The sequence below is a fragment of the Salvelinus namaycush genome, chromosome 3 (genome assembly GCF_016432855.1).
Source record: "Salvelinus namaycush isolate Seneca chromosome 3, SaNama_1.0, whole genome shotgun sequence".
Classification (NCBI taxonomy): Eukaryota; Metazoa; Chordata; class Actinopteri; order Salmoniformes; family Salmonidae; genus Salvelinus; species Salvelinus namaycush.
In genome coordinates this window covers 25,819,926-25,844,229 of record NC_052309.1, presented here as the reverse complement: position 1 = coordinate 25,844,229, position 24,304 = coordinate 25,819,926, and the positions used below count along the sequence as shown (strand labels likewise).

Here is a 24,304-nt window from a genome sequence, read left to right as displayed (position 1 = left end):
AATTGAACGTCAGATCAAGTATAATCAACGTCCCCCTGCTGGCTCAATTGGATCCTTATTCACAAAAATATAATCTTCTCGCTCCGCAACCATCTTTGAGAAAGTCTGTGCATTTTTTCTCAACGGAAGAAGATTCGCTCTGCTGCAGTTCGGCTCGCAGTTCAATGTATGTCACTCGTAGTCCACAGTGAGAGGCTGAGAGGTCCTTGCACATCTGGTGGATTTTCTCTGCGAATAGGCTTGTGTACCTACATGGTTTTCCTATATCAGATTCGTTTGAGGAGTTAAATTCAGAGGTCTGATAAAATGGGGCATCGCATAATAGCGACTGTCCTTATTTTTGTGTGGCTTTTTGGTAAATCGCATGGAGCGTTTCCAAACCAGATAAATATAGGTAAGTTATATTTGAAATTACTAATATGTTTTTTCTTTAGCCTAAAAAGAAAACGAGATAAATGTACATTAAAAGCTCGTGTGGTGCTGACTTCATTTGCACTGATTATTATTTGCATAATTCATTGTCAAGTTCATCAGTCATACCCTAAGGAGAGGTAGCAGACTAGCTAAGAGAAACAATGCGCTTAAGAGTGGGGGGAGGGTAAAATAAATCACCAAAAGTTGCACATACTTGCCTATTTAAGTATTTTCATGCAGAACTTTCCACCACTTCACTGGGCAGTATAGATGCTACATTAACAAATGAATCACAGTAGAATGAATTGGTTGATGTTTATTCCAGGTAAAGCGATGCTCATCCAGATAGTAATGTGAACTACCTTGGTGCGTAAAATAGGACTTATCATTTGTCGTCAGTGATAGAAAATAATATATAAGGGCTGATATTGATGTCATACTATGTTTTCATGAAACAGAATATGAGGAACTAAGCTATGCAATTCTTCCCATTCTCCTCTCCTCTTTCGTTTCTAGGTGGGCTTTTTATGCGCTCTACAGTGCAGGAGCACAGCGCCTTCAGATTCGCTGTTCAGCTGTATAATACCAATCAAAATGTGACGGAGAAACCTTTCCATCTCAATTATAATGTAGACAACCTCGAATCATCCAACAGCTTCTCCGTCACACATGCGTGTGAGTACCACGACACTAAATGATGGCAATGTGTTTCATTTAATTAACGACACATATGGAGGGCACTGCTTCCCCCCCACCCTCTCAATGTATTATGAGCGGCTACTGCACCGACTTGGGGGCTATATCCACAGTGGCATTGGCTTGACGCCTATGTAAATTATGTCTGTTTTAATGCAATATTATATTGATTGTAGGCTGATCGCTATAGCATTAGAAGACAATCATCCCACACATGTCTTCTGAGCTGTCACTGCACATCGCTTTGCTGATGGTAGGGTATAGAGTTGGCTCAAATTGATGAGAACAATTCCAGAAAAACACTGAACCATCCGCATGAAAACATTTCAATGCTGTTGTGTGTCAATGTCGGCTTTATGAGCTTTTAAGTGGCATGAGAATAAGTTAATTCAGAGCCCGAGGATATACAATTTATTTTAAGCTGGAGTAATTGTTAAAGATTCATAATATGGTTGATCTTTTATAGTTGATCTGTTAATTATTTCCTTTCCGGATATACTATATTTTGTATGCAAAAAAACTTTTTTCACACCACTGTGATTGTCAAAGAAAGTTGGACTATTATACAAGCCCCAGTTCCTTTCAGATTAAGCCTTGGATATTCCAAAGAGGTGGTTGTTGCAGCAATTGCTGTATAGCCTAATAATCAAAATTATGGTTTCGGTTCTCTGTTATATTACTTTTTATTGTGAGTTACCTACACTGTAGTAGATAGAAGTGATATTTAGTTTTGTCATGCACAGTACACTAGTCAAGTGTGTACATTAAGAACATTTAAAAAGAAGAGGTTAGGGTCAGCCAAGTCTACACTAAATTGAGAAACATTATGTCTAAACTGCATAGCAATTATCTTGACACATGAAGCACAATGGTACACATGTAGAAATGTTTAATGTATACGAAGACACGCAGTAAACTTGTCATGTCTGTCTATAGCTGGGATATTTCACAAAAGACTTAATGTCATTGAGAATATCACAGTTATCATCTGTAGGAAATGCTTCTCGATCCTTTGGATACTATTCAACAGAGATTGCTGTTGTTCTGTTGGAAAACTGCATGTTAATATTTCTCTGATATGACAATTCCACATTCCTCTGGCAAATATTATTCTCTCTACCTTGTGTTGTAGCTGTGGTATAAAAAAAAGTTAATGGCACTTGACAGTGTTATATCTCCTCTCTTAGTTGCTGTTCACTTGGGGCACTATTGTAAGGTCACAGCGATAGGCTTGTAATGAGGGTGCACATGAATAAGCCTGCAGTGTATCCCACTGTTGGGCTTTATTTACCCCCCTATCTCTGGTTGCATCATTTTGCTATAGCCTACGCTGTAAGTTGTTGAATTTACTTTGTACCAATTCCCTTTACTGTGACTGTGAGGATAGCTTTGGTAAAATAATTTTCCTCTCTTAGATTTGTAGAATGAATTCTCATTCATTTCTGGAACTGACTACTTAATTTGATTGCCGGGGTGGAGAAATGTACCTATAATTGGAGCGGATGGATGGCTTTTAGATATTTCAGGATTCATGAAATGCCTCCAGTTGCTATAGTGATCAATATGACCGAATATGGATATCTGCCACATGATTGACAAGCAGGTATGAGCCTTTCTGCCAAGCAAAGCTAAGTAAAGTAAACATGTGCTCTGTGCACATTTCAGTTGCACATTTTTCCATTGTGATTAGATGCAGTATTTGCTGTTTCTAGTTTGAGTAAATGTAATGTTTTAAATTCTAAGAGGAGCCAATGCCAACCTCAGTTTGATGCTAGCTAGCTATCCCAAGAAAAAACGTTTTTTGCTTCAGCAAGAAACTCAGACATAATTTACCTGAACTGCATTCAGCTCAATATTGCAGTGTTTATTGAAGACAATAACCTATAGATTGATTTTCTTTATTTTTTAACTGAAATAAATATATTTATCTTTTTGCTTATTTAATATTCGACATGTTGGAGTGTATTCTGATGTCAGGTCTTTGCATTTGTTTTTGTCGAATGGCATGCGATGGGACCCTCTGGTTCATTCTAGATGAGAATGGTTGTGGACAGAGTGGGCTTCCAAAATCGTACGGACTTCCTCTGGCAGCATTGGATGTGTCTGGGAGCCACAGGGACTGTCAGAAGCACTCTTTTGGGATGTTAACTTTTCACTAACTGTACTTCTCTAAGGATGAGGCAGACTATTCAAATATGTGTCAGCAAACAGAATTAGCCACTCAGATGGTAGTGTAACTCAATAAAGAGAAAAAATATGAGGAAATCTGGAGCTTGTTTGATGCCTTTGCGGGCTCATCTATTAAAGTGCAAAACCATCTCTCGTTGTGATGATTTTGTAGTTATAAATTGACATTTGTCCTTCTGTGTGGGTTTTGTGTATTGTGGTATTTCCATTTGTTAAAAACCATGTCTGTTAATGGCATGACACAACAGAAAATCCGAAGGGAACATTATAGGTCGGACTTCCATGAAGCCTTCATAACACCACAAGCACTCATAACACCACCAGTGCCATGATATAATACAAATCTGTTTATGTCACTTTCCCTTTGAAATTGACATCAGAAGAAGAAGAGGGAGTAAATAGAAGAGTAGCCAACTTGGATAACCTTTGACTTTGACCAGAGAGCCTACAAAGCCTGACATTTCAACGTGTAGCAATTCAATAATATTCATGTTTTTCACATTTATTAAATTAGAGCCTTCTAGTGTGTATTTCTAAATTACTTGCCAATTGAAGATTAGAATACATTTATTTTACATACAGTGCTTGGAACTGTATTTCCATATTTTAATTGCTAATTGGATTACAATTGCTCATAATGATGATTCGTTTTTCACTTTTCCAACTTTTGTGTCTTGCTGTAATTTTTCATTTTTCATCTATTTAGCATTAGAGGGCAGATATGGAGAAAAGTTACCTCATCAGACACTAACATTGTTGGAAAATAACACAGTTATTATTATTTATTAGTCACACTTTTTAATGTCAGATGAAATTATCAAATGGATGATATGTATATACAGTGCATTCAGAAAGTATTCAGACCCCTTGACCTTTCCACATTTTGTTATGTTACAGACTTATTCTAAAATTGATTAAATAATTTTTTTCTCATCAATCTACAAACAATACCCCATCATGCCAAAACAAAAACTAGGTTTTAGAAATGTTTGCAAAGGCATAAAAAAAAAAACTGATATCACATTTACATAAGTATTCAGACCCTTTACGCAGTACTTTGTTGAAGCACCTTTGGCAGCGATTACATCCTCGTGTCTTCTTGGGTATTTCGCTACAAGCTTGGCACACCTGCATTTGGGGAGTTTCTCCCATTATTCTCTGCAGATCCTCTCGAGCTCTGTCAGGTTGGATGGGACCATCACTGCACAGCTATTTTCTGGTCTCTCCAGAGATGTTAGATCGGGTTCAAGTCCAGGCTCTGGCTGGGCCACTCAAGGACATTCAGAGACTTGTCCCGAAGCCACTCCTGTATTGTCTTGGCTGTGTGCTTAGAGTCATTGTCCTGTTGGAAGGTGAACCTTCACCTCAGTCTAAGGCCCTGAGCGCTCTGGAGCAGGTTTTCATCAAGGGTCTCTCTGTACTTTGCTCTGTTCATCTTTCCTTCGATCCTGACTAGTCTCCCAGTCCCTGCCACTGAAAAACATCGCCACAGCATGATGCTGCCACCACCATGTTTCACCGTAGGGATGGTGCCAGGTTTCCTCCAGACGTGATGCTTGGCTTTCAGGCCAAAGAGTTTCTCATGTGCAGAGTCCTTTAGGTGCGTTTTTTCAAACTCCAAGCGGGCTATCATGTGCCTTTTACTGAGGAGTGGTTTTCGTCTGGCCACTCTACCATAAAGGCCTGATGGGTGGAGTGATGCAGAGATGGTTGTCCTTCTGGAAGATTCTCCCATCTCCACAGAGGAACTCTGGAGCTCTGTAAGAGTGACCATTGGGTTCTTGGTCACCTCCCTGACCAAGTCCCTTCTCTCCCGATTGCTCAGTTTGGCCAGGCGACCAGCTCTAGGAAGAGTCTTGGTGGTTCCAAACTTCTTCCATTTAAGAATGATGGAGGCCACTGTGTTCTTGGTGACCTTCAATGCTGCAGAAATGTTTTGGTACCCTTCCCCAGATCTGTGCCTCTACACAAATCTCGGAGCTCTATGAACAGTTCCTTCGACCTCATGGCTCGGTTTATGCTCTGACATGCACTGTCAACTGTGGGACCTTATATATAGACAAGTGTGTGCCATTCCAAATCATGTCCAATCAAGTGAATTTACCACAGGTGGATTCCAATAAAGTTGTAGAAACATCTAAAGCGTGACCAATGGAAACAAGATGCACCTATAGCAAAGGGACTGAATACTTGTAAATAAGGTAAATAAGGTATTTCAGTTTTTTATTATTAATACATTTGCAAAAATGTCAAAAAACCTGTTTTTGCTTTGTCATTATGGGGTATTCAAATCAAATCAATCAAATCAAATCAAAGTTTATTTGTCACGTGCGCCGAACAGGCTCTAGTTCAAAAAAGGTGTTAGGTGAATAATAGCGAGGCTATAAAAGTAGCGAGGCTACATACAGACACCGGTTAGTCAGGCTGATTGAGGTAGTATGTACATGTAGATATGGTTAAAGTGACTATGCATATATGATGAACAGAGAGTAGCAGTAGCGTAAAAGAGGGATTGGCGGGTGGTGGGTGGCGGGACACAATGCAGATAGCCCGGTTAGCCAATGTGCGGGAGCACTGGTTGTTTGGCCCAATTGAGGTAGTATGTACATGAATGTATAGTTAAAGTGACTATGTATATATGTTAAACAGAGAGTAGCAGCAGCGTAAAAGGAAGGGTTGAGGGGGGGGGGGGGGGGGGCACACAATGCAAATAGTCCGGGTAGCCATTTGATTACCTGTTCAGGAGTCTTATGGCTTGGGGGTAAAAACTGTTGAGAAGCCTTTTTGTCCTAGACTTGGCACTCCGGTACCGCTTGCCATGCGGTAGTAGAGAGAACAGTCTATGACTGGGGTGGCTGGGGTCTTTGACAATTTTTAGGGCCTTCCTCTGACACCGCCTGGTGTAGAGGTCCTGGATGGCAGGCAGCTTAGTCCCAGTGATGTACTGGGCCATACGCACTACCCTCTGTAGTGCCTTGCGGTCAGAGGCCGAGCAATTGCCGTACCAGGCAGTGATGCAACCAGTCAGGATGCTCTCGATGTTGCAGCTGTAGAACTTTTTGAGGATCTCAGGACCCATGCCAAATCTTTTTAGTCTCCTGAGGGGTAATAGGCTTTGTCGTGCCCTCTTCACGACTGTCTTGGTGTGTTTGGACCATTCTAGTTTGTTGTAGATGTGGACACCGAGGAACTTGAAGCTCTCAACCTGCTCCACTACAGCCCCGTTGATGAGAATGGGGGTGTGCTCGGCCCTCTTTTCCTGTAGTCCACAATCATCTCCTTAGTCTTGGTTACGTTGAGGGAGAGGTTGTTATTCTGGCACCACACGGCCAGGCCTCTGACCTCCTCCCTATAGGCTGTCTCGTCGATGTCGGTGATCAGGCCTACCACTGTTGTGTCGTCTGCAAACTTAATGATGGTGTTGGAGTCGTGATTGGCCATGCAGTCCTGGGTGAACAGGGAGTACAGGAGGGGACTGAGCACGCACCCCTGTGGAGCTCCAGTGTTGAGGATCAGCGTGGCAGATGTGTTGCTACCTACCTTCACCACCTGGGGGCGGCCCGTCAGGAAGTCCAGGATCCAGTTGCAGAGGGAGGTGTTTAGTCCCAGGATCCTTAGCTTATTGATGAGCTTTGAGGGTACTATGGTGTTGAACACTGAGTTGTAGTCAATGAACAGCATTCTCACGTAGTTGTTACTTTTGTCCAGATGGGAAAGGGCAGTGTGGAGTGCAATAGAGATTGCATCATCTGTGGATCTGTTTGGGCGGTATGCAAATTGGAGTGGGTCTAGGGTTTCTGGGATAATGGTGTTGATGTGAGCCATTACCAACCTTTCAAAGCACTTCCTGGCCACGGACGTAAGTGCTACGGGTCTGTAGTCATTTAGGCAGGTTGCCTTTGTGTTCTTGGGCACAGGGACTATGATGGTCTGCTTGAAACATGTTGGTATTACAGACTCAATCAGGGACATGTTGAAAATGTCAGTGAAGACACCTGCCAGTTGGTCAGCACATGCCCGGAGCACACGTCCTGGTAATCCGTCTGGCCCCGCAGCCTTGTGTATGTTGACCTGTTTAAAGGTCTTACTCACGTCGGCTACGGAGAGCATGATCACACAGTCGTCCGGAACAGCTGATGCTCTCATGCATGCCTCAGTGTTGCTTGCCTCGAAGCGAGCATTGAAGTGATTTAGCTCGTCTGGTAGGCTGGTGTCACTGGGCAGCTCGCGGCTGTGCTTCCCTTTGTAGTGTAGATTGATGAGATTGATGAGGATTTATTTAAAAAAAAATCAATTTTAGAATAAGGATGTAATGTAACAAAATGTGGGAAAAGTGAAGGGGTCTGAATACTTTCCCGAATGCACTGTATGTTCTTTCATCGCAGAAGATACTCTTTATTCTCTCACCTCAGCCTCACTCGATAATAATGTGGGATGGTATGTGGATCTGCTGCTACTCATTCTTTAATGCATTCTCATGCTTCCTCAAAACATCTGCATAACAGATGGATATTCAGTTTGAAGATGGAACATAGCAGATGTCTCCCACTTAACGAAAATAGAAAAAGTTTTTTTCTATTCAAGAGACCTGGAACATGTAAGACTGGATTGTATGCATCATGTTAAAAGTGGGACAATGCTAACAAACAACCATCTGAGTTGGTGGAAAACGAGTTGCATTATTCAAATTATTTTCAAAGGATTTTCTCTAGTGAGAAAAGTAATGTGGTGTCTCACTACACACACAAAAATGAGGGTTCCTCAAGGGTTCTTTGGGAAGGAGGATGGTTCTATGTGGAACCATACTGACCCAAAGAAGAAAAAAAACATACTGACCCAAAGAACCCTTTGAGCCCTTTAATGGTTCTTTGCAGTTCAAAAGGGTTATTTCCTATTTTAGTGAAAGTTAAAATATAGGGGCGGTGGCTCATTCAAATATTTTAGGGCGTAGTTTGCGTACAGCTCTTTTTGTTCAATCGTGAGAGTGTCATTCCAGTTGATCTAATCTGATGTGTTATGCTATTACAATGCCAGTGACAATGTATTTTGAAAGACTTATAGTTGGCCTTGTGTCAAATGAGAACCGTTGACTAAGTGAGTAGTTCTCAATTCTCTCCTCGGGGACCCATAGCCGTTCCAGAGCTAGGTCACCTGATTCAACTTCTTAATAAACACAATAATAAAACCTATGGAATTTTAACAATAGAGTATAATATGGCTATTAAACCAGAATTAAAAAACCTGTATGGTTCTAAAAAATAACTTTCTTTCTAGAACCATTCTCCATAAAGGTTATAAAAATAATCATAAAAAAGGGCTCTATATGCAGTAGCCCCAAAGTGTTCTAACCTTAGTGGAACCCTTTTAATGGTTATTTATAGAACCTTAGGAAAGGGTTATTTATAGCACCATACAGGTTCCATTTCGAACCATTTTAGTATGGTTCTTAATAGAACCTTAAAAAAAGGTTCCATAAAGCACCAAAAATGGTTCCATTATGGTTACAAGTCAAATAACCTTTATTTTGCACTATATACTGTAGAACTATATGTTTTTAGTGTGTATAGAGGGTGCTATAATTTCTTGATGTTAGATATTATTTTGTAAATGGCACTTTTTGGGATTTGTGGTTGTCTGTGGAGACTGTGTATCTTATAAAAGGCACATCCATCTACAAAGGGTTAAATCAATGTCTTTGAATCACATGATCGAGTCAGGCGATGTACGTATAGATAAAACATAAAAAAGAGTCATAACATGTGTAAAGACTTCTCGATTAGGAGCCATTTGTTAGAAGTGGAGTCAGACAGGGGCTGTGATTAGAATAACGTCCGTTACCCTGGTTGGGTCAGGATGTAATGATAGTCACAAATCCCCATCGGCCATTACTGTGTTATTGGCTGAGAAGATCAATAGGCTGAAGGCCACAGGACAAGACAGCAGTGTTTGGTGTAGTGTGTTGTGCTACACTATGTTGGTGTGAAGAGATCAGCTCTCACTGCCCATATCATTCTCTCAACATCTCCTGATATGTGACAGAACAGAATTAATTTCACTAGAGCTTTTTATTATCTCAGAGTGTAGGCTACAGTTCTCTCAGAAAAATATGAGCCCCAGAGAGTTTGACCCATATTGCTGTACGGTACAACACCAACTTACAGACAAATGTACACAGATAAACATATACAGTTGAAGTCGGAAGTTTACATACTCTTAGGTTGGAGTCATTAAAATGCGTTATTCAACTACTCCACAAATTTCTTGTTAACAAACTATAATTTTGGCAAGTCGGTTAGGTCGTCTACTTTGTGCATGACACAAGTCATTTTTCCAACAATTGTTTACAGACAGATTATTTCACTTATATTTCACTGTATCACAATTCCAGTCGGTCAGCAGTTTACATACACTAAGTTGACTGTGCCTTTAAATAGCTTGGAAAATTCCATAAAATTATGTCATGGCTTTAGAAGCTTCTGATAGGCTAATTGACATAATTTGAGTCTGTTGGAGGTGTACCTGTGGATGTATTTCAAGGCCTACCTTCAAACTCAGTGCCTCTTTGCTTGACATCATGGGAAAATCAAAAGAAATCAGCCAAAACCTCAGAAAAAAAATTGTAGACCTCCACAAGTCTGGTTCATCCTTGGGAGCAATTTCCAAACGGCTGAAGGTACCACGTTCATCTGTACAAACAAGAGTATGCAAGTATAAACACCATGGGACCACGCAGCCGTCATACAGCTCAGGAAGGAGACGCGTTCTGTCTCCTAGAGAGGAACATACTTTGGTGCAAAAAGTGCAAATCAATCCCAGAACAACAGCAAAGGACCTTGTGAAGATGCTGGAGGAAACAGGTACAAAAGTACCTATATCCACAGTAAAAACGAGTCCTATATCGACAACCTGAAAGGACGCTCAGCAAGGAAGAAGCCACTGCTCCAAAACCGCCATAAAAAAGACAGACTACAGTTTGCAACTACACCTTTTTCTCCCTGAGTATTCATTACATGAATCTTATTCAAATCTGTTCATATTCACCCGAGGAAGAATATGTCAGCTTTTTTTTCGGACAAGCGAGCACTTATATATGGTCATTTTCACGCCTTCATAAATTCATAGAATGTTTGGGAATGACGTATAGTAAGGCATTTGTGAAAATTCTATAGCAATAGAGTGAGAAATCAGCCATGCGTTTGGACAATTAATAGATATTGCAGTAAATAAAACCTAATAAAAACATCTGTCTTGTCCAGGACCAGAGTCTACCCAGACTGGTGTGCCATAGCCAATCAGAGCTACACTAGGCCTATTTTAGATCGTATTTGCCAAAAGCTACAAAATACACCTGAATGGATTTCTGCAAATATGTAAATACCACGGGAGTTCTCTTACATTTGGGAACTTCACATTCCTATAGATCAAACAGCCTTGAAAAGGTAGGTTCTCTCCCTTAGTTGCCTATGCACAACATGTAATGCTAGCCAGTGTGAGATAAGCTAAAATCTAACGAGGGAACGTCAAAATTGCACTGATAAACGATGGGGAATAGTAGCCTGCTTATTTTAAATTTTAGTTGCACTGCATGGATCACAGGTGCTGTTGAATGCAGCATTGCTGAATGGTGCACTCAAAATGTATTGTAGTTGAGTTGCCATCCTAGACTACTGCTCAAATGTTTCTGTAATAGGCCTAATGTTTCTCCTTAGCATGGTGTTTTGTTTTTTGGTTATTCATTGTCAAGCTTTAAAAACTGAAGCCAGACTGCAACATTTTAGTAGCCTAGCTAGGACTATAGCATGTGTCTGTCTGTACACTTTCCCTCTGCTGCGCGCTGTAAACAAGACACACGAAGGCAGCGCAATTGAAGTTGAATTCACTGATACAAGCAGTAAAACATGGCACTGACAGACATGGCAGCTCTGCTTCTAGCTCCTAAGCAACTTTGTTGTATTTCGTTTTTTTGTGTGTTATTTTTTTGTGTTATTACATACAGCCGCAAATAACTTTTGGATATCAGAGTGGCGGTAACTCACCAGCATTACAACCAGAAATACGACTTTCCTGAATTGGATCCTTTGTTCGTACCCCTCAGGGCAATTTTACTTATCCCAGAGGCTACTCCAAGATGCCGCCGGCGGAGAAGAGGTATTCAGAGTGGACTTCTAGTGCGACTCAGGAAAAGGGCACAGCATCCACCACTTCCGAGTATTTTACTCGCTAATGTTCAGTCCCTGGACAATAAAGTAGACGACCTCAGGGTGAGGATCTCCTTCAATAGAGACTTAAGGGACTTTAACATACTCTGTTTCACAGAATCATCTCTCTATCCGGATATAGTGTATCTGTCCATACAGCCAGCTGGGTTCTCAGTACATCGCACAGACAGGAATAAAGAACTCTCCGGGAAGAAGAAAGGCAGTAGTGTATGTTTCATGATTAACTACTCATGGTGTGATTGTGATAACGTACAGGAACTCAAGTCCCTTTGTTCACCCAACCTAGAATATCTCACAATCAAATGTTGACTGTTTTACCTCCCAAGAGAATTCTCATCGGTTATAGTCACAGCCGTGTATATTCCCCCTCAAGCCGATACTACAACAGCCCTCAAGGAACTACACTGGACTTTGTGCAAACTGGAAACCACATATTCTGATGCCGCATTTATTCTAGCTGGGGAGTTTAACAAAGCAAATTTGAGGAAAACGCTACCGAAATTCTATCAACACATTGCCTGTAGTACTCGCGCTACAAAAACTCTGAAACATTGTTACTCTCCCTTCCGGGATGGCTACAAGGCTCTCCCCCGCTCTCCCTTCGGCAAATCAGATCACGACTCCATTCTGCTCCTCGCTTCCTATAGGCAGAAACTCAAACAGGAAGTACCCGGGCTAAGGTCTATTCAACACTGGTCAGACCAATCAGAATTTATGTATCAAGATTGTTTTGATCACATGGACTGCGATATGTTACGGGTTACCTCTGAGAATAACATTGACATATACATGGACACGGTGACTGAGTTCATCAGGAAGTGTATAGGGGATGTTGTTCCCACTGTCACTATTAAAACCTACCCAAACCAGAAACTGCGGAGAGATGGCAGCATTCACACAAAACTGAAAGTGCGAATCACCGCAATTAACCACAGCAAGGTGACTGGGAATATGTTGAATACAAACAGTGTAATTATTCCCTCCGTAAGTCAATCAAACATTAAAATGTAAGTACAGAGACAAAGTAGAGTCGCAATTCAACGGCTCAGACACAAAACGTATGTGGCCGGGTCTACAGACCATCACGGATTACAAAGGGAAAACCAGCCACATCGCGGACATCAACGTCTTGCTCCCGGACAAGCTAAACACCTTCTTTGCCCGCTTTGAGGGTAACACAGTGCCACCGACGTGGTCCGCTCCCAAGAACTGTGGGCTCTCCTTCTCCATGGCCGACGTGAGTAAGACATTTAAGCGTGTTAACCCTCGCAAGGCTGAAGGCCCAGACGATATTCCTAGCCGTGTCCTCAGAGCATGCGCAAACCAGCTGGCTGAAGTGTTTATGGACATATTCAATATCTCCCTATCCCAGTCTGTTGTCCCCACTGGCTTCAAGATGTCCAGCATTGTTCCTGTACCCAAGAAAGCAAAATTAACTGAACTAAATGACTATCTCTCCGTCGCACTCACTTCTGTCATCATGAAGTGCTTTGAGAGACTAGTTAAGGATCATATCACCTCCACCTTACCTGACACCCTGGACCCACTTCAATTAGCATAGCGCCCCAATAGATCCACAGATGATGCAATCGCCATCACACTGCACACTGCTTTATCCCATCTGGACAAGAGGAATACCTATGTAAGAATGCTGTTCATTGACTATAGCTCAGCCTTCAACACCATAGTACCCTCCAAGCTCATCATTAAGCTTGGGTCTGAACCTTGCCCTGTTCAACTGGGTCCTGGACTTCCTGACGGGCCACCCTCAGGTGGTGAGGGTAGGAAACAACACCTTCACTTCGCTGTTCCTCAACACAGTGGCCCAAATACTACTGTACTTTAGTCAATGCCACTCCGACATTGCTCGTCCTAATATTTAGATACTTCAACTTTTAGATGTGTTTATTGTTGTGAATTGTTAGATACTACTGCACTGTTGGAGCTAGAAACCCAAGCATTTCGTTACACCCGCAATAACATCTGCTAAATATGTGTATGTGACCAATAAAATGTTATTTGATTTGACAAGGGTGTGTGCTCAGCCCCCTCATGTACTCCCTGCTCACCCATGACTGCATGGCCGCGCACACCTCCAACTCAATCATCAAGTTTTCAGACGAGACAGCCTACAGGGAGGAGCTGAGGGCCATGGCGGAGTGGTACCAGGAAAATAACCTCTCCCTCAACGTCAACAAAACGAAGGAGCTGATCGAGACAACAGAGAGAGCACACCACTATTCACATCTACGGGACCGCAGTGGAGAAGGTGGAAAGCTTCAAGTTCCTCGGCGTACACATCACTGACAATCTGAAATGGTCCACCCACACAGACAGTGTGGTGAAGAAGGCGCGACAGATTTGTGTGTATTGTTGTGAATTGTTAGATACTACTGCACTGTTGGAGCTAGGAACACAAGCCTTCACTATACCCGCAATAACATCTGATAAATATGTGTATGTGACCAATAAGATTTGATTTAATTTGATCAGGCTGTGAAACTGTTGACTAATTTATACTCACTTGTGTGTCCTGTTCGGCCCACGGGCCTTGTGTTTGACATATGTGCGCTAGCCTATTAGCCACGTTATGACTGACTTGTGATCATTGCCCTAGCTAGTTTGATTGTATTGGCATTCCCAGCCTTAGTTACTGTTGTCTGTTTTTGTTCAAAATGTTGAGTCATTGAAACTGAAACAGTGCATCCTGAATGGAGGCAGCAAACAATGTACCTGGGATGTAAATCCTGATAGCAATATTTTGGAGACTACCAAGAAATGTATTGGTGAATTATATTAATCATACATTGAACTGCATTCATGTATTCTGCCAACAATGCCTTACTGTACGTCATGGAATTTTGAGTCGAATATAATATTTAAAAAAAACCTCTTATGAAGTTGGTTTTGAAGCATAAACTGGGAATTTGATCATTTTTTAAAATACAAAGTAGTTCAAACGCTGTCAATTCCACTTTAAGGCTGAGGTCAGGGCAGGGAGGAGGGAGAGCGAGACACTGAGTCACAGTGGGATGGAAGTTTAGATGTGCTGTAGTGAGGGTGGACAGTGGACATGAATCAAGTCTATCTGGAAAGTGGCAAGTCTATGTGGAATTCTAGGCTAGCACTAGTGGAACTGGGTTAGTAGCCACCATACATTTACATAAGCATGTTTTTATTATAATCACACCACTTTGTCAGTTAGATTGAAATAAGTAGAGACAAACCAAAGCTATTGTCTTGATATAATGTACAAACACTTTACAGGCTCATGGCTGACAGTGCATCTGGCACTAAAAGGAGGAATAGTCCCAAGCTGCTCTGTGAATATATACTATAAACACAGTAAAAAGCCACATCACGCATCTTTTAGAACTTACTCTATACCCAATATCTAAAGTAAAAGCTGCAGGGTTTTCATGCACCACAATTTCTTCTGAGTTACACTTCTATTTGATCATGTTATTATAGCAGTATATTATTTATATAGTGTAGGAAAGCAGCTCCTAATCTCTCCCTGCCCTGCATATGACTCAACCAGCACAGTACTTTTAAAGCACCTTAAAGCGCTATCATAGAGGACATACAGCACTGAGCAGTCCCACTGAAGCACCAATACCAGCAGTACCATCTGATTGTCATCTGCTCTAGGTGTTATCAATAACATTACAGACTGATGATTAATGGCTGAAACAACATCAGTGATTTGATTAGCAGTCAGCGGGGGTGTTGGACGGAGCGCAGACAGAGATCTGATCACAGTGTGACATCCTCTGGGATTAGAGCACTGCTGCTAAACCACCCTTAGGTCTGACATTGGACAATTCTGAAATAGACAATTCCAATGGAGTATCTATGGTACTCATCCACTCAGAAAAAACATTAATTGAGTCATTTTTTCAGCTAAAATCAAAGGCATGCAATGACATTCTTTGAGCACACCTTTCTCTGATCTGTAAAGCACGTACAGTGCATTCAGAAAGTATTCAGACCCCTTTACTTTTTCCATATTTTGTTACGTTACAGACTTATTCTAAAATTGATACAATAGTTTTTTTCACATCAATCTACACCCAATAACCAATAATGACAAAGCAAAAACAGGTTTTTAGATAAAAAAAAAAAAAGTATTAAATATCACAGTTACATGAGTATTCAGACCCATTACTCAGTACTTTGTTGAAGCACCTTTGGCAGTGATTACAGCCTTGAATCTTCTTGGGTATGAGGCTACAAGCTTGGAAAACCTGTATTTCTGGAATTCTGCCATTCTTCTCTGCAGATCCTCTCAAGCTTTGTCAGGTCGGATGGGAAGCGTTGCTGCACAGCTATTTTCAGGTCTCGATCTGGTTCAAGTCCAGGCTCTGGCTGGGCCACTCAAGGACATTGAGACTTGTCCTGAAGCCACTCCTGCATTTTCTTTGCTGTGTGCTTAGGGAAGTTGTCCTGTTGGAAGGTGAACCTTTGCCCCAGACTGAGGTCCTGAGAGCTCTGGAGCATGTTTTCATCAAGGATCTCTCTGTACTTTGCTCCGTTCATCTTTCCCTCGATCCCGACTAGTCATTTCCTCCAGAAATTATGCTTGGCATTCAGGCCAAAGAGTTCAATCTTGGTTTCATCAGACCAGGGAATCTTGTTTTCATGGTCCTTTAGATGCCTTTTGGCAAACTCCAAGCAGGCTGTCATGTGCCTTTTACTGAGGAGTGGCTTCCATCTTGCCACTCTACCATAAAGGCCTGATTGGTGAAGTGCTACAGAGATGGTTGTCCTTCTGGAAGTTTCTCCCATCTCCACAGAGGAACTCTGGAGCTGTCAGAGTGACCATCGGGTTCTTGGTCACCTCCCTGACCAAGTCCCTTCTCCCCGATTGCTCAGTTTGGCTGGGTGGCCAGCTCTAGGAAGAGTCTTGGTGGTTCCAAACTTCTTCCATTGAAGAATGATGGAAGCCGCTGTGTTCTTGGTGACCTTCAATGCTGCAGAAATGTTTTGGTACCCTTACCCAGATCTGTGCCTCGACCCGATCCTGTCTCAGAGCTCTACAGACAATTCCATGGCTTGGTTTTTGCTCTGACATGCACTGTCAATGGTGGGACCTTATATAGACAGGTGTATGCCTTTCCAAATCATGTCCAATCAATTGCATTTTCCACAGATGGACTCCAATCAAGTTGTAGAAACATCTGAAGGATGATCAATGGAAACAGAATGCAACTGAGCTCAATTTCGTGTCTCATAGCAAAGGGTCTGAATACTTATGTAAATAAGGTATTTCAGTTTTTTAAATGTTATAAATTTACAAAAAAATCTAAAAACCTGTTTTTGCTTTGTCATTATGGAGTATTATGTGTGGAATGATGAGGATTTTTTTTGTCATCCATTTTAAAGTAAGGCAACTTTAAACAAAATTTGGAAAAAGTCAAGGGAACTGAATACTTTCCGAATGCACTGTATCTCCATGGCCATATGGAGGTGTTTGTCACTAGCTGAGCATGGCCATGGGCATAGCTCAAGGACAATAACATAGCTCAAGGGTCATGTTTGAACTCCACCTGGCTTCAGTTTTATAGAGGCAGCATTGCGGTTTAGCAGCACAGGGACCACACAATGCCAGTACCACGCCATCTCCTCCTCTTTAACTGCCCTGGGTACCTGTGAGAGGGACAAAATACTAGCTACATGTGGAGTTATTTAGAGGTTTATAAGGGTTGAGAGATTGGGGATGAGAGAGAGAATAGTGGGGATGCCAACTGATATACTGATAGAAAATATCTTTGGTGCTGTTAACACTACAACCCATTGGGAGGAAGAAGGAATGTTCTGTACCTTTTGTTCATTCAGAGGAATGTGTCTTTTGTTTATAATTCTTTACTGCCTGGGTCTGTGTGATATTTCCTCTTGGTTCATAGAGGATGGTGGCCAATCTGCAGTCTACATCTAGTGGAGAATAGATGGTAATGAGATACAGCTTAATCCATTCTGTTCACTGGAGGGCAAATTCAACAAACTGCATATTTAATACCAATATCAAAAGACACACTTAGAGTGAACCTGAGCGTGGAGGTTGCTGTCAAAGACATATTTGTCTTTTGAAATATAGAATGTTTTTTAAACAGCAGTTTGGTGGTCTTGTTATTCTATTTAAAACATCTTACCTCCAGCCTTGGTATACTCTTGACCAGAGACGATCTTATGTCTCCTCTCAAGAGTTATTCTAGTTTGATTATTTATCTATCGCTTGGATCTCCCATTGCAGCAATTGCTGTTTTGGCCCAGAAAAAACAGGAGCCCATGGAAACACTCATTCCCTGCAACAGCATGGCCTATATAAGATATAGATCAGACATACCAGGAGTCACGATGGGTCAACTGCATTCAAATTCCTTTTACAATATGGCTGAGAGAGCATAGCACCCGCTGTGCCGTTTTATCCAATATAATGGTTTGGAGGAAAATTGGATGTCTTCAATCTAATGTCAATTATTCTCCCAGCTCTGTGAGAGCATGGGTTTCCCAGATAGGGGATTTAAGTCCCATTGCTACTCTGAGTGCTGCTCATTTTTGCAGACAACCTCATGAATGATGGACCAGCACTGGGGACCAGTGTAGTCAAATAGGTTGACCCCAGAGAATAGCAGCCTCCGTAGAATGTCTGGCTCTCTCACCTGGAACCAGACTCATTTAGGATCTGATTTGGTGGCAGAGTAGGAAGTGTATTTACAGACCGCAGATAATAGTGTTAGAATATATAATTCATTCATTTAATCAGAACCAGGTCAGAGTGGTGGAACCTACTGTAAGATGTAATTATTTATATTGATAGATCCTTCCTTACACAGTATACCATGCACATTGACTCTCAATCTGCTCAGTGAGAAACAACTGTAATGATATTTTGAGCAAACAAATAAATAGAGCATGCTTGAATTAGTAATGGTCAAGAATTTGTCCTTGTGGAATGATTGAGTTTTGAGATGTAAAAATAGAGATGATTTTCAATGGTCTGGACCAGTTCACAGTAACAGTCCTTGACCCAGATAGAATGAAGATGGATAAATGACAATTCCCTTGAGGCACAGGGGTATCTAGTGGAGAGTAATGTGACAGTATGCCTCTTTTTTTTACCTCTGTTTCATTTGAAAGTTGAAAGAGTACCCTCTGAATTTGGGGATCACTCGGACAGACTGAGAAACTTTCCCAAAATGTGTCCTTTTTGTTATGATGTACTGACAAAAATGTCTGAATTTCCAGCCACTAAAGCCAGAGCTTTGTTAGTTTGGATGTCTTGCCTCAGGTTGGCAAGCATTCATCTCAAATTTTGTCATGGGGTTATCATTTGATAGCTTAAAAAAATACAGAAGCTTAAAAAATACTAAAGAATCTGTTCGGACTGAAAATCCTCATGTGGAACACGGATTTCTCTATAGCACAATTGTGTGTGAGCAAACACCAGTCAAGACATACTATATGTATGGGATCTCCCGGGTGGCGCAGTGGTCTAGGGCACTGCATCGCAGTGCTAGCTGCGCCACCAGAGTCTCTGGGTTCGCGCCCAGGCTGGGCTGGGTTCGCGCCCAGGCTCTGTCGCAGCCGGCCGCAACCGGGAGGTCCGTGGGGCGACGCACAATTGGCATAGCGTCGTCCGGGTTAGGGAGGGTTTGGCCGGTAGGGATATCCTTGTCTCAGTATGTAAAATGTTAAAAAAAATGTAATAAAATGTATGCACTCTACTGTAAGTCGCTCTGGATAAGAGCGTCTGCTAAATGACTAAAATGTAAATGTAATACCCTAAGGTGTTTATTTGACAACGGTGAGCATATTTTAATGATTGAGTCCTTCATTGAATGCCTTGCAAGCCAATCCAAATTGGTGTCCACAGTTTGTTCAAACTTTACCAAGGACACATGGTAAAAACATGGCGCTGGAGGGAATAGCAGCTGTTTTACGGGCTCCTGACCAATTGTGCTATTTTGTGTATTTCTTATGCAGATCTTAACTGGTTTTGTACATAATGTTTCCGCCTTTGTTTCCTATGACCAAAAAGCTTCTGTACATCAAAACAGCTATCACTAACCTCGATAGGGATGAGGACTACTTCAGTGAGTCGGAGGTGAAGGACATATTGATTATCCCGGACCAGGCCCATATACTGGACACTCAGAGAAGGAGGAGACGGCGCTATAGAGGTCGTCAAGACTATCAATCAATCAATCAAATTTATTTATAAAGCCCTTCTTTACATCAGCTGATGTCACAAAGTGCTGTTCAGAAACCCAGCCTAAAACCCCAAACAGCAATTAATGCAGGTGTAGAAGCACGTCGGAGAGTGGATAAACCTCCTCTACCTTCTGTTCTATTGGCGAACGTGCAATCACTGGAGAATAAACTGAACGAGCTCCGTTCGAGACAATCATCAATGTGATCTGAGTCGTGGCTGAACAAGGACATGGAAAATACAGGCAACATCCGCACTGAGCTAAAGGCTAGAGCTGCCGCTTTCAAGGAGCGGGACACTAATCCAGACTTTTATAAGAAATCCCGCTACACCCTCAGACGAACCATCAAACAGGCAAAGCTTCAATACAGGACCAAGATCGAATCCTCCTACACCGGCTCTGACACTCGTCGGATGTGGCAAGGCTTGCAAACTATCACGGATTACAAAGGGAAACCCATCCCGAGCTGTCCAGTGATGCGAGCCTACCAGACAAGCTAAATAGCTTGTATGCTCGTTTCGAGGCAAGCAACATTGAACCATGCATGAGAGCACCAGCTGTTCCGGATGACTGTGTCATCGCGCTCTCCATAGCCGATGTGAGTAAGACCTTTAAACAGGTTAACGTTCACATGGCCGCAGGGCCAGACGGATTACCAGGACGCATATTCAGAATGTGTGCTGACCAGCTGGCAAGTGTCTTCAATGCCATTTTCAACCTCTCCCTGACCCAGTCTGTAATACCTACATGTTTCAAGCAGATCACCATAGTCCATGTGCCCAAGAACACCAGGGTAACCTGTCTAAATGACTATCGCCCCATAGCACTCACATCTGTAGCCATGAAATGCTTTGAAAGGCTGGTCATGCCCTCCAAGCTCATCAACACCATCATCCCAGACACCCTGGAACCACTCCAATTCGCATACCGTCCCAACAGATCCACAGATGACACAATCTCTATTGTATTCCACGCTGCCGTTTCCCACATGGACAAAAGGAACAACTACGTGAGAATGCTGTTCATTGACTACAGCTCAGCGTTCAACACCATAGTGCCCTCCAAGCTCATCACTAAGCTAAGGACCCTGGGATTAAACACCTCTCTCTGCGGGTAGGCAACAACACATCCGCCACGCTGACGCTCAACACGGAGGCCCCTCAGGTGTTCGTGCTTGGTCCCCTCCTGTACTCCTTGTTCACCCACGACTGTGTGGCCGCACACGACTCCAACGCCATCATTAAGTTTGCAGACTACATGACTGTGGTAAGCCTGATCACCGACTGTGATGAGACAGCCTACAGGGAGGAGGTCAGAGACTTGGCAGTGTGGTGCCAGGACAACAACCTCTCCCTCAACGTCATCAAGACAAAGGAGCTGATTGTGGATTACAGAATACAGAGGGCCGAGCACACCCCCATTCACATGGACGAGGGTGTAATGGAATGGGTCGAGAGCTCCAAGTTCCCTCTGTGTCCACATCACTAAGGACCTATCATGGTCCAAACACACCGACACAGTTGTGAAGAGGGCACGACAACACTTCTTTCCCCTCACAAGGGTGAAAAGACTTGGCATGGGCCCTCTGATCCTCAAAAAGTTATTCAGCTGCACCATTGAGAGCATCTTGACTGGCTGCATTACCGCTTGGTATGGCAACTGCTTGGCATGCGACGCTACAGAGGGTAGTGCATATGGCCCAGTACATCACTGGGGCCGAGCTCCCTGCCATCCAGGACCTCTGTACCAGGCGGAGTCAGAGGAAGGCCCTAAAAATTGTCAAAGAATCCAGCCACTCATGTCATAGACTGGTCTCTCTGCTACCGCACGGCAAGCGGTACCAGAGAGCCAAGTCTGGGACCAAAGGGCTCTTTAACAGCTTCTACTCGAACAGTTAATCAAATGGTTACCCAGACTATTTGCATTGACCCTCTTTTTGATGTATTTTTTGCACTGACATTCTTGCACTGGCTCTATGCACACTCACTGGACTCTACCTACACACTCACACATACTACACTGACACTCCAAGACACAAATACAGTACATACACACACAAAACACACACACACACACACACACACACACACACACACACACACACACACACACACACACACATTGACATCACACACTCACACATAGAAACACTTTCACATTCTTCACATACGCTGCTGCTACTCTGTTTAGTATCTATCCTGATTGCCTAGTCACTTTTATCCCTATCTACATGTACAAATTAACTCTACCTCGTACCCCGGCACATTAACTCGGTACTGGTAATCGTTGTATATAGTCTCGTTATTGTTATTTTATTGTTTTACTATTTCCTTTTTTTTCTTATTTGCTAATATTTTTTACTTTTTAACTCTGTATTGTTGGGAAAGGGCTGTTAAGTAAACATTTCACCATAAAGACTACACCTGTCGTATTCGGCTCAAGTGACAAATAAAAATGTATTTGATTTGATACTGTATGCTTTTGATGTGACCTTCACTTCGAGACTGCAGCATAAATATTGTGTTATGTAATATTTTCTCCCCTTTGTTTTGCTAAAACAACATTTCCTGTTCATTAGTGAGTCCATTGACCTCTCCTTGACATTAGACTCTGTGTTTATCAGTAACCATAAGTTGCAGTACTCCGTCATCTACGCCTAGGGGTTGTTGGAGAAAGGAAATATTGATGCTGGCTACCAATACATACACCCAACCACACCCATACCAGAGGTAGATCAAGCACCATTAATGACAGGGATTTGTGTAACACAGACGCTGGGAGTCAGGAAGCAAGTACAGGGGGTGAATTTAATAATAAATAGAACAATACAAAACAAGAGTAGTGTCTGGACATGAGAAACATAACTAATACTGCCTGGGGACAGAACCAAAGGGAGTGACAGATATAGGGGAGGTAATCATAGAAGTGATGGAGTCCAGGTGAGTCTCATGAGGCGCAGGTGCGCGTAACGATGGTGACAGGTGTGCGTAATAATAAGTAAACTGGCAACAATGAGCGCCAGAGAGGGGGAGCGGGGGTAGATGTGACAATTTGCATAATTACAATGATGTTGTTCACAAGAACAGTATATAGGAATTTATCTGAGTGTCCTCCATCAATTCCTTTGTCAGTCTTTAAGACAGATAAAAGTTGCATAGGATGTCTGCATTGGGGATTAAGCATTTGGAGCACTACAAAGTTAGTGGCTGATATCGTGACAAGTTTTAACATCCCCAGTTTGGACCACAGTAGGAGGACACATCTCACACTAGACAAACATATTCTCCTCAGCATGTGGTGGATTAAGCCCATATAGAAACCGAAGTGGCAGATGATGGATTTTGGCATCAATGCATTGAATCACGGTGATTGATAAACAGAGACCATAACATATACTTATGAAAGAATGTCACCTTGCCCATCTCAAAATGAAAGACGTAGCCCCATACAGATACAAGACACAGTAGTGTTCTATTTCATTTTGTGCTTAACCCATCCACAGTCCTGTACACCCAGTTCTAACACATGCAGCAGTATGTTCTGCCCACCGTGCACATGGTGGAAATGGTGAGGTTGTAAAATGGCATCAGTGTTGGGTGATCCTGAGGGCGAGTCATTGGGTTGTGCAGTGCCCCTTTCATCCTGTGCTTCAGAATGTGCATGAATGTCAGCGTGGCAACCAAGCGAAAGGGATCTCTACTGACAGGTCACAATGGCCCCCTTCGCCGCTGAAAGATTTTTCACTCTTACACAACACACTTTATCACAGGCCCACAGAAAGCTAGCTACAGCAGCACACAATAAAGCTCTAGAGGTTGCGCTGTGCTGTGATTCACTATTATCTGAGATTATTTTAGGACAACAAGCTATGTGCTTCACATTGAGTAGCCTAATGAAAAATAAGCGAAACACCATTGGGCCAGTGAATAATTTAGCGGTGCTGTTTTTATAGCTTTCAAGGACTCACATGTACCTCGTTCTTAATTCCACTTGGCATTTGTACTGGGTTTGCAGAAGCAATTAATTGATACATGAAGAGCATCACTGTAACGGCTTTCATATTCTTCCTCCTCCTCGGACGAGGAGAGGCGAGACGGATCGGACCAATACGCAGAGTGGTTAGTGTTCATGATGATTTATTATAACGAAACTTGAACACTGAATTACAAAAACAAATAAACGAAGTGCAGAAACCTATACAGTACCGTGTGGTGAAAACACAAACACGGAAACAAACACCCACAATACACACGTGAAACCCAGGCTGCCTAAGTATGATTCTCAATCAGGGACAACGATTGACAGCTGCCTCTGATTGAGAATCATACCAGGCCGAACACAAAAATCCCAACATAGAAAATCACACATAGAGAAACCCACCCAACTCACGCCCTGACCAACTAAATAAATACAAGACAAAGGAAAACAGGTCAGGAACGTGACAATCACGTTATGGCCTCAAATACAAATTAAATGATGATGAATTTTGAAACCACAAAGGATAAAAATGTGATCATATGCTTGATGAAAATGTAATCTTACTAGAATCAGCTCATGTTCATTCATAACACCCAT

The 24,304-nt window shown here is 42.3% G+C and overlaps 1 protein-coding gene across 1 annotated transcript in view; it reads left to right on the top strand.

Annotated features, from left to right (window-relative positions):
* The first annotated feature begins 306 nt into the window (after positions 1 to 306).
* Positions 307 to 24,304, top strand: part of LOC120043772 (glutamate receptor 3-like) — a 121,982-nt gene continuing 97,984 nt past the window's right edge. The window contains exons 1-2 of the mRNA XM_038988330.1: positions 307 to 394; positions 931 to 1,089. Coding sequence (XP_038844258.1) covers positions 307 to 394; positions 931 to 1,089 — 247 coding nt within the window. The remainder of the gene's footprint in view (positions 395 to 930; positions 1,090 to 24,304) is intronic.